Below are 12,021 nucleotides of genomic sequence, written 5' to 3' on the forward strand. Positions count from 1 at the left end.
GCCGCCATTGACGCCATAGGCGCCGCCATATACGTCATAGACGTCGCAATAGACGCCAAAGACGCCAAAGACGCCATAGACGCTATAGATGGCGCCACAGATGCCACAGACGCTACAAACGCCGCCATAGACGCCACAGACGTCGCCATAAACGCCACAGACGCCGCCACAGATGCCATAGACAGAAAAAAGGTGGCAACAGATGTAACGTTTCTTTTCTTCGATACATATCGCGTTAATTATATCTAATCATATCTATCTTCTCATTTTTGGACCCTTCTCTACCGGAATCCATCTTAATCCCTAACAGAAATAACTAACGCAACCCTTTAGAACTAGCGAACTATTGGTCGTTATAAAGGATAACACAACTCGGAAGCTGAAAGACATCCGGTTACGTTTGTTCAGTTTCCAACGAATGGGGAAACTAGCGCCCTCTCATCGTATCTGCATCGCGCCGCTAATTGTAAGGCTGATAGAGAGGCGTTGCTCATAAAGCCGTTTTATAGACACTCTGGCCCATTCAGCGGAACATCGATCATTTACGAGTTAATTACTTAATCGGGCGATTAGGCATCACGGAGTGGACCTCGCATGCAGTTTACGCGACGGCTGGTAATCAAGGAATCGTAAGAAGGGCCTGTTCTTTCAACGACACCACGTGCGTTGGCTCGGATTACAGGAAACCGTGGTGCACGAGAAAGCCAGAAGAAACGCCGCGTCCATTGCTTAGCCAGTCGATGGCCAGCGAGCTAGCGCTACACTCGCTTCTTACGATCTGCAATTATTTTTCAAGAATCCTGTTCTTCTCGTTCCACAAATACCCGTCCCGAGGAATACTAAACGCCGGTTCCGAAGACCAACTTCGTCCATTCACTGCACTACTCGCACGGACAAGGATGGAGCACCTTGTTCCGCGGTTTGGTAGCTTCCCAGGGACAAAGTACATCACCGTTCAACGATAATCAAGCGATTTGTATAGCTGGAAATGGCGCCACGCGTTTCCTCCGTAAACGATCAGCGCCGTTACCGTGATCTTCGCGGGCAACACGGTTGCTTTCGATGATTGGATCGCCGTCGTTTACCTCGATGAATCGACTACGAGCCCGCTATTAAGGATCCTGCGCGGAGATCCATGAAATCCGCAACTCCGGTACGGAGCAAGGGGACGCGGATGCAACGGAAGCAGGATCGCTCGAAAATATAGATCGCGGTCAATAATATCGAGCGTGGAGTCTCTCCAGGCCAGGATCGGGCAATTTCCATCGTAATGCCAGCTTTCAGAAATCCGGAAAGCTCCCCGGGCACGAGTAATCGCACGAACGTGTCGTAGAATTTGTTGATATTAATCAACGTCCAAGTCCGCTGCAGCCCGCGGACAATGCAGCCGACCATCTCCTAGATCGTGCTTCTCACTTGGCTCGCTACTCGTGCACGGAGATCCTTTTTCAATTAAAATACCTAATCCTCGATCATATCGTTGTTCAACGTTTCATTTGGAACAAAATAAAATTCCGAAAACATTGCTAACTTGGGAGAATGCAATGGATTGACGTTCTAGGATGCGACGGTAACTCCCGAATGCTCAGCCAGATGGCGCGTCCGAGTTACGCGGACACTCGTGCAGGGAGATCCTTTTTCAATTAAAATACCTAATCCTCGATCATATCGTTGTTCAACGTTTCATTTGGAACAAAATAAAATTCCGAAAACATTGCTAACTTGGGAGAATGCAATGGATTGACGTTCTAGGATGCGACGGTAACTCCCGAATGCTCAGCCAGATGGCGCGTCCGAGTTACGCGGACACTCGTGTACGGAGATCCTTTTCTCAATTAAAATACCTAATTCTCGATCATATCGTTGTTCAACGTTTCATTTGGAACAAAATAAAATTCCGAAAACATTGCTAACTTGGGAGAATGCAATGGATTGACGTTCTAGGATGCGACGGTAACTCCCGAATGCTCAGCCAGATGGCGCGTCCGAGTTACGCGGACACTCGTGCACGGAGACCCTTTTCTCAATTAAAATACCTAATTCTCGATTCTATCGTTGTTCAACGTTTCATTTGGAACGGAATGAAATTGGGAAAAAATTGATAACTTGGGAGAATGCAATGCATCGACGTTCTATAATGCAATGGTAATTCCCGAATGCTCATCTAGATGACGCGTCCGAGTTACGCGGACATTCGTGCAGGGAGATCCTTTTCTCAATTAAAATACCTAATTCTCGATCCTATCGTTGTTCAACGTTTCATTTGGAACGGAATGAAATTGGGAAAAAATTGTTAACTTGCGAGAATGCAATGGTTTGACGATCTAGGATGCAACGGTAATTCCCGAATGCTCACCCAGATGGCGCGTCCGAGTTACGCGGACACTCGTGCACTATCCGCAGAGGTAGTTTTCCTTACTTAATACCTTTATCGTTATTATTAAAACTGCGGAAAGGATTTTAAATCGTTTCATCACGCGATAGGGACCTCCAAAAACAAGTTTAGGAAATTTACAAATCCAATTTCTGATAAAAATGAAAGAAGAAAGAAAATGATATGATGGATTGAATTTTTCACGCAAATTTAATGATCCCTGACGTAAAAAGAACGGAGTTAACGCAACGAAACTACCTGTCACCTTGACAGTGACCTAGACAGTGAGTAAATGCTCGTGAATTACCGACTGAGGTCGCTCTTTCAATTAAAATACACCAGATTTTTATCGTTTTTCCGATCAGTTCAGTAGATTTATTGGATATTGAAGACGCAATGTTTAATACCAAACGGAATGAAGCTAGGATGAAATTACAACATGCTGGTAGTCTTTAAATTCCCATATTACGAATCTTTTTCCTCCACTTTAATGTCTCGTGACGTAACAAAAATAAATAACTCTGCAACGCGGACAATGCATCTAACGATCTCGTACATCGCAAGAATTAATCGCGTTGCTGGCACATCACGCGTACGTATCGTCTTTTAATCGAAATGTACAATATCCGTGTCCTTGTGAAAGGAATCCGGCGAACTTTTCGCAAATTGAATACTTGGCGTTCATTAGACCACGGAACGGAATAAAATCGCGCTAAGCTGCGAGCGCGGAGGCATTTCAAATTCTCGAGTTCCATCGAGCGACCCTAACTGGATCAAGGATGCAACGGATTAAATTTTTTGCCAAGCTCTAATGCCGCGTGATGTAACAAAAATGAAGCTAACTCGGTAATTCGCAAGGACTATAATCACCGCTATTCACGAATCAGAAAGCTCCGCTTTAACCTTAACCTTGTAATAGAAGGATCCGGACTGCCGATCTCAGACAACAGCCCTTCAGCATGGCATAATCGTTGCTGATGAATGTTCGTAAAAGGAGAACACAAGACGGCTGGCGTATTAGAAAGATGAACGGGTCCGAGTGTGTATCGCATTACGCAAGACGGTCTGTAATAATAAATCAGCTTCGTAAATGTCGGTAGTTAATCCGACATCAATCAAGGGACAGTGTGATTTCCGACCGCGTCCATCGCTATTCGTTTCATCATTGTCCAGCTTTTTTTATTTTCTTATTAATTTTCTGATGCGAGGCCGAGCCGGCGCAGCACGAGCTGGTTATTATCGGTCGGCACGCGAATTCGATATCATAATCCCGCGGAAACGTCCTTCTAGCCGGCGAGCAACGCTTGCGGTTCATCCGCCGTTTAGCTCCCAGCGAGCCTGACTTTCGTGACCACGTCTCCATTATGCTAATGACGGAATCCACGGTGAAAAAATCACCCAGGCGAATCCATCACGCTTCTGCATCGTCCTTTACCACGAGACCCCTGGTTTCTCTTACGTCCACGAATTGACAGAAAATAGGGAAGACTGCGTCGATCTTTACCACGAGGACTGTGGTTTCTCTTACGTCCACGAATTGACAGAAAATAGGGAAGAAATTGGATTAAATGGGATAGCTTTGAACTTTTCGCAAGATATTTCGCCTCTAAATTGTTCTTTATAGTGTTCCTAGCGTGTGATACGGTTAATGGTAAAAGGGGAGCTTGTTTAGAGAGCACTGAGCAGAATTTGGCAGAGTTTAGGGTTAACTCCCAGCGAGCCTGACTTTCGTGACCACGTCTCCATTATACTGATGACGGAATCGACGTTGAAAATATCTCCCAGGTGAATCCATCACGCTTCTGTATCGTCCTTTATCATGAAACTCTTGGTTTCTCTTACGTCGAAGAATTGATAGAAAATAGGGAAGAAGTTCGATTGGTCGACCTAGCCTTGAACTTTTCGCAAGATATTTCGCCTCTAAATTGTTCTTTATGGTGTTCCTAGCGTATGATACGGTTAATGGTAAAAGGGGAGCTTGTTTAGAGGGCACTGAGCAGAATTTGGCAGAGTTTAGGTTTAGCTCTAAGCGAGTTTAACTTTCGTGACCACGTCTCTATTATGTTAATGACGGAATGGACTGTGAAAAATTTTCCAGGCGAATCCATCACGCTTCTGCATCGTCCTTTATCATGAAACTCTTGGTTTCTCTTACGTCGAAGAATTGACAGAAAATAGGGAAGAAGTTCGATTGGTCGAACTAGCCTTGGACTTTTCGCAAGATATTTCGCCTCTAAATTGTTCTTTATGGTGTTCCTAGCGTGTGATACGGTTAATGGTAAAAGGGGAGCTTGTTTAGAGAGCATTGAGCAAAATTTGACAGAGTTTAGGGCTAACTCTCAGCAAGCCTGACTTTCGTGACCATGTCTCCATTATACTGATGACGGAATCGACGTTGATAATATCTCCCAGGTGAATCCATCACGCTTCTGTATCGTTCTTTATCATGAAACCTGTGGCTTCTCTTATATCGACGAATTGACAGAAAATAGGGAAGAAATTCGATTAAATGGAATAGCTTTGGACTTTTCGTGAGATATTTGGCTCAAAAATTGTTCTATATCGTGTTTCTAGAGTGTGATACGGTTAATGGTAACAGGAGAGTTTGTTTAGAGAGCACTGAGGAGGATTTGGCAGAGTTTAGCTGGAATTATCCGATGCCAGGATTATAATTGGGACTGATGATTCCGAGCTCACAGTTTCGTAATGAAGATATATACCGGGGAACGAGCGCGAGTGCAGGTCCGACAAAAACGGAGGAACGTGGTTACTTTCCCTCGACAGCAACCTACCACAAATCCACCTTGTTCACTCATCAATCATAAGACAGCACCACCCAGACTTCGCGTCGCGAGAGAGTAACTTCGGCTCGCATGAGTGCCCCGGCACGTCTCACTTAAGTGCGTTCTATGCAAATTTGTTAACCCCTTAACGACCACCTGCGCATCCGGTATAAATTTCGTAATTTTCCCAATGTTAACCATAAGTTTACCTAGCACCTTTCCCTTTCAGTTTATGTTTCAAAATCGCTCGCCATTCTTTCCCCCGTGGATCCTGTCTTTCGGTTCACGGTCTGGGAAAATGTCTCGCGGAGATATGGAACTGTTTTACGCGAAATTGCACTGCGTCTGCTTGTCACTTGCGGCTAGCCGCAGGCGCATCGTAGCCTGGCTGCGTGCGCACGCATAATCAAGCCGCGACAGATGAAAATTACCAGGTGTCCCTTGGTCGAAACGCAGGGGAGGCCAGCCATGTTGCTCGCTGGTTAATTAATTAAGCAGGAAACGCTGACCTTGAGCATCCTTCGCCAGCGTTCGGTCGAGCATAGGCATCGTTAATACCGGGAAAAATCGCCATTTTTCTCTGCGAAATGGACAACTGTTCCTTCTATTATTCTAAGAAACCGTAACAAATAATTTTTGAATTTCCAAGATTTTTCGAAAGCAAAATGGTTGGAGAATTTCAAAAAATTCGAAGAAATTTTAAGGAAATTTTTATTCACTGCTTGTAGTTCAATATCGTGATATTTCTATCAAAGATTAATAAAAATGCGGGGTAATGAGATATAAATAGTAAGTAAATAAATAAATAAATAAGTAATGTAAATAAATTGTTTCGTGTGCTATATTTTGTCAGTGATCGTCAAGATTTGTCAAAAGATTGTGTTTTTTCGAATGAAATCTTGAGTGTCGTATATTTTGAGACCGGATATTCTATCTTATGAGACCCGATGTTCTATCTTTCCAGTAGAAAGCATCGATTTACTGACTTTGCTTTTTTCACGAATACCACTTGGGACATCTTCGTTTCTTTTCTAACTCCGACACCATGTTCTCGAGAGAACACAACTATCTACCACAATACCGCAACCCACTATCTTCCTCTTGTACCACTCCTCTCCAGGAGAAGGGTCTTTTACGCGGTTTGGTTTCCAAGCTTCGTAGCTGCAGAAAAAATAGACTGCAGAAAGGGAGCAACAAACCTGACACGACATTCCAGCTTTCTTCATCTCGCTCTTAAAACAAAGTCGAGAGTGAAGAAATCCTGACATTCTCTTAGGTAAACGTCAATTTCGCAGGAATTTCCAGATAAAACTTCATTCCCTTGATAGTTATTCCACATGGACGAACTCGACGACGCGATATACAAAATCCGAGCACTTCAGGACCAATCCCAGAATCACCCAAGAAAATAAATAATTTTAACCCTTTGCACTCGAGTAATAAATTTTTCAATTTATTAAATTAAAAAGTATAATTTTTATAAAGAATTTAATTTAATAAATTTACAATAACAGTAACTATTAAAAATTTACATAAATATTTTATCAAAATATTCCTTTTATCAGGCATATTATTATTTATACATATATATTTTAATGTTAAAGCATATAAAATTTTGAATTTTAAAGAATTAATTAAATTAATAAATATAATTATTAAAAAATCCAAATTAAATTTTAAAATTTCAATTTTATTCTTTTTTTTGTAAGGTGACTCTCAGTCACCGTTTGTTTCAATACTATAACTTAGATAACGAATGATGATAATTATATTAAGAACATGGAAATAAAATTATTCCATTCGTTCGTTTCACACGCAAATTCAATTTCGATTTTCTTTTGTTAGTTTCAGCAAAAAAGAGTATCAGTGAGCTTATAAAAATCTAAGAAGAGCTACGAATTGCATCTTCACAATTAAGAAATCTTCGAGTCCAAAGGGTTAATTAGGTTTCCACGTCGGAAGTAATTAATATTAATTTTGCCAAAAGCAATCACTATTTCCAACAGAAAAAGTCCAAAGAAGATCATTTTAACTCTTTGGGGCACGCTGGAATCAAAAGTGTCCCACCTTCTCGATGCACTGGAATGCATGGTGGGATATATTCATTCCCATTTCGAAATATTGCAATAGCTACATACACATAGGTTTATATTTCGTCTTACTTACGTAAAACAGTTAGTAATACCTTTGACAAACGTTATAAACGTATTTGCTCGTGTTGGCAACATTCAACGTGCCAGTACATGTTCATCAATTGTTGCACGCAGAAGGTTTATCGCGACAATCTATTTTTCCTGGTTTTATGTTTTTACATTATGCGATTCCTTAGATTTATTAGTAAAAATAAGCCAATCTTGTTTCATTTAAAACGCGACAAAATTTGTATGTGCAACATGGGTCTATTATCAATATATCAATCTATTATTAAACAATTAACTGGTAGTTTGGTACTCTACCGATTCACTTGTTCCCGGATCCAAGTAGTTCGCGCGCCCGCCGCCAGGGCGTGGATGCGCCGTAAAGCGAGCAACCGCTCTGGCACAGGCCACGTACTATCTGGCCACCTTTCACCTAAAACCCGGATCAGAGGCACGAACGACGAAGCGAGGCTTTCCTGATTTCACCGGGAGCAATGGTAATTTTCATAGTACGCGTCGGAGGGAGAGAGGGGGCGCTCGCGACGGGGAACGCCGACCGGAAGCCACGGTTTGTTCAGCCGTTGAACCTGCTCTCGTTTAATTCCGCTCACGGAGCGGCTCCGAGGCAAACCAGGGCTATTATATCGCCGTGGCGAGCGAGGATGACGTTACGTATCCCCGGGCTGTCCGCTCGGCCGATCCACCGACTATCTCCTGGTTCGTCTTTCTCTCGTTTCCCGATTCCCTCGTTATCTCCTCGCCGTCTTCGTTTCGCTCGTGACATCCTCCTCGGCCGCGTCGTTTGCTCCCTTTCTAACGCGCCGTTCGCTTTCCTTTCGCTCGTCCGAACGGAACCTGAACGGGGCCTGAACGGGGCCTGGACGGGGCCCGATGGGAACCGAGGAAGCGTCGAGTTGGGCCACGCCGGATTAACCCGCGAGGACCTCGCTGATTTCCACGGTTCCAGGGTACCGGTATACGCCGGAAGGGAAGCTCAGTTAGAGAGCTTCTTGATTTCATCGGCTGGTTCTTCCATCGAGCTACAGCGTTGGGGTTGGTACGCTGCGATGGGAAACCAGCCACGCTGAATGGGTTACGGCGAACACGTACCTCCGATGTACATGGTGAACCTCCTACACTCGTTGCACTCAGCGAGGGATGAGCATCGAAAACACAGTCCCCGGAAGTCTTCGCGGACATGTCTTTCGTATGAGTACATCTAACGACCTGGCCCTCGGTGTCTGAAGCGTGGGCCTGTTACGATAGTCCTACTGACGAGTCCAATAACAGGCCAGGGATCTCAGTTCTCCGTTTCCTATTTTCTCATCTAGCCTACGTTTAGAGCCTCTTTTCGAGATTTATAAGTCTAAGGAAGCTTCTACTTTGCATCCCCCATTTTTGATTATACTATCTACCAAGCGAAGAAGCTTCGTTCAACAATAAATCACAAGAGTAAGAGTTGGTACCTAGATTAACTCGAATGAAGCAGTGCATAGCAGCATCAGTTTACTCTACTCGGTTCGAGAAAATCGCTAGGATTGACGATTTGAGCAATTTTTTCTAGACGAGCATTTAGTCTCCCAACTAAATACTAGAAACGAGAGTTAGGCCGAACGCAGCGTGGTTGTAATTAACAGAAAAGGGAACGGACGCAGGGAACGTCCATCCAGTGAATGTTGCATTAGCCTGAGAATAGGAACGGAAGAATCGCAGCATCCCGCAGCGAGAATTCGTTACGCTCCCGTTAATTGCTAAAACGGGGAAAATGGCAGAGGTTACTATTGCGCAGCGGCGCAGGCACGGCAGGCTAACAACAATAATTCGCAATAAGACTGGCCGCTTCCTGGATGGCACAGGTGCGTTTCCTAGACGCGAGATTATGACGAGAGTGCAGGGGGCGATTAAACGAATAAGGAGTCGCGGCCAATAGGGAAACACTTGGCCGCCTTTTATAACGGCCAGTAAAACGCTTCGTTAATGCTTCGACCCGGCCTCGGGATCCTGTAAATTTAACGATTCCCGGACAAAGTACGCTCTAACTGCGCCTTAACCGGTGCACGCCCGTTCCTGCCACGGCCTTTTCCTATCCCCGGGGTCGTCGACGACGGATCGGCCGGTGACCGGATGGGGTACAGGCGGAAGATTAATCTCGTTGGGAGAGACGCGGAAGTGCAAGTTGCGCCCTCGAGGGGGCATTTCCGAGGTTTGGAGGTTCCGTTTGCGAGGCGTTTACGAGGCGACGAAATGACTCGGGTTCTGGGATGAAACTTGCACTTTAACGACAGGAGCGAATGGCCGATGGTAATGGATGAGGAGATACGGCGGATACGTCGCTGTTCCACGTCGCTAGGGTAGTTCTGGATCTCGGTAACGCAGATACGAGGACAATCTCGTGGTAACAGGGATCGTGTTGTTCGATAAAAAGAAAGAAACGAGAGAAGAAGATAGAAGACGAGAGAAGAGAAATGGTACTTACGAGTTAGAGGTAGAGCGTGCCAACACGTCGGGGTGCCACCACGGTGACAGCCAGACGTGGTCCACATTTAGTCGGCGGCAGTGGTGCTGCTGTGGCCGGCGGCGGGGTTTCCGGTCTCGCGCAACCAAGGCCACTTCCGCCGCGAAGCTCCCACACTAAATTCGTCAGCGAGCGCGGTCTACTCAGACGCCGCGATCTGAGTGAACGACTCGGTTGTAAATTCACGACATTCATCCCGATGCCTATGCTAGTCTAACTTAATCTACGGCGATTAACGGGTTACCTGCAAGATCCGTTCGTACCTCTTTTCCGGCAGCTTAGCACCAGCACCAGAGTCCCCCGACGTCCTTCCCCCGGAATGGCTCGAGTCCAACGTCCCGTCGAGCTCCATGGCCTGCTGCAGGTTCGTCAAGCTCTTGTATCTAATGTTAAAAAGCGGGGATCCACCTTTGTACCCGGGTGGCGTCTCTTTCAACGGCGACGCGCTCTTTTGCCTCATCAAGGGACGTCCCCTCTGCGTGCCGCTGTTCTTCACGTACAGCTTGGCCAGCGGCGGCTTCTCGACCCTCGGCTGAGGGGCCTCCTTCACGGCACGCCTCGTCCTCTTCTCGGCCTGAATCTTCTTCGTCGGTATGGTCTCTATGGGCGGCGGTTCCGGTCTGTCGTCCAGCAGAGGGGCAATCGTTACGGTGACCGGTGTCAGGGGAGGACTGGAACCCTGTGCCCCCGGCAACGGACTCTCGTAAGGCGACCTCACGCTCTTCGGCAGCGGCGCGAACCCGCGGACATAGTCGTAAATCTGATCGATCTCGTCGTACTCCTCCGTGCACGCGGATGGCGGCACACGGTTCTCGTCTCTGTAGCCCGCGTGTCCAGAGGACGCCTGGTGGCCGTTGCTGTGATAGTGATGGTGATGATGGTGATGGCTCGCGTTGTTCCGGTGATGGCTCAGGGGCCCGTTATCCGAATTGGTCGAGGATCGCCTGAGGAAACCGGAGCCGCTTCTGGTCTGCCTGGAAGGTTTGCTCTCGCCTAGTCGACCGTCCAGCACGTGTGCACGGTCAGCTACGTCGGCGACGAGGCGAGACGCGCGTTCCACCAGCCTCGTGAACTCTTGCATCGACCTCAGAGCTTCCTCGTTTCGTGCCTTGACCAGCTTCAACGGGGCGGCCAGAGGCAACGCCACGGCCGCGCCCTCTCTCTGCAACGGCAACGCGAAAACGTGTTCTTCCTCGAAGGTCGACAACAGCCTCAGCTCCGGAACGAATTGCGACGACGACTTCAGTCCCCTCGGTGGCTGGCCGTGTACCAGTCTGACGGTTAACGGCAGACGCTTGCTGAGCAACGCTCGGGCCGTGTGCACGCCGCTGATGTTGTCCTCGCGCGCCAGTGCGCTGAAACGTCCACGCTGCTCCATGCCCAACAGCACGCTCTCTCCTCGACAGTCGACGCAACGCAGGAATCTACCACGACCCGGTAGACTCACCTCGCCGGCTGTTACGATCGTTTCTCCGGCTGCCAGGGTCCTGGTTCCTTCCGGCACCACTATACCGGACTCGTCGTCCACTCTGCAAGCTATTCCGCGCACGGTTTCCCGCACCAGGGCCCCTTCTTCCGGGCATCGTCGACACAGCTCGCTCACGGACTCGATCCCGCGAACGGCTCTCCCTTCCTCGCTCAGTATTTCGAAGTAGCCGGCATACGAGTCCGGGATGGCCAGTCTGGGCCCTACGCCTACTACTCTGCGTCCTTCTTTGATCTTCACCGCCTGGGCCACGATCTTCCTTCGGCGCCCAGCGGACACAAGCAGGGCCGTACTCTGCAGACTGGGCGCCGGAAGCGTCGGCACACCCAGCCCACCGTACTGACCCTTCGTGATCTTGATCACCGCCGGCAGGCGATACTTGGAGACGAATTCGCGCAGGTACGTGGCTTCCTCGGCCCAGCGTGCCGCCGCAACCACGATCTGACCGTCAGTCGCGGCCATCGCGGCGCTACAACGCCGCCCAGCTTTCTCGCGAGCACGGGCCCCGGCGCCGACGTCCCCGTCCCTCGTGGAGGGCCCACTCAGGGCCCCGACGATCGAGTATCGCTACTGATGCTCCTGCTGATCGGACGCCGCGCCTCTATGCTCCATCTGTAACACAAGTCGATCCAAACATCAGTGATCATCCTTTTACTAATAACTATCTTATCCTATTCCACATTCCTCGCCTGGCAACGCGCGCCGATTAATTCTCGAAATCCCGT

The 12,021-nt window shown here is 47.5% G+C and overlaps 1 protein-coding gene across 1 annotated transcript in view; it reads right to left on the reverse strand.

Moving 5' to 3' along the window:
* sano (CABIT domain-containing protein serrano) overlaps positions 1-11,806 on the reverse strand; it is a 52,806-nt gene extending 41,000 nt beyond the window's left edge. Inside the window, exons 1-2 of the mRNA XM_017903230.1 lie at positions 10,074-11,806; positions 9,772-9,967 (exon numbers count right to left, since the gene is read on the reverse strand). Coding sequence (XP_017758719.1) covers positions 9,775-9,967; positions 10,074-11,758 — 1,878 coding nt within the window. The 5' untranslated portion in view covers positions 11,759-11,806 and the 3' untranslated portion in view covers positions 9,772-9,774. The remainder of the gene's footprint in view (positions 1-9,771; positions 9,968-10,073) is intronic.
* Positions 11,807-12,021: the final 215 nt, after the last annotated feature.

The sequence above is a fragment of the Eufriesea mexicana genome, unplaced genomic scaffold (assembly GCF_001483705.2).
Source record: "Eufriesea mexicana isolate 0111107269 unplaced genomic scaffold, ASM148370v2 scaffold2208, whole genome shotgun sequence".
Taxonomy (NCBI): Eukaryota; Metazoa; Arthropoda; class Insecta; order Hymenoptera; family Apidae; genus Eufriesea; species Eufriesea mexicana.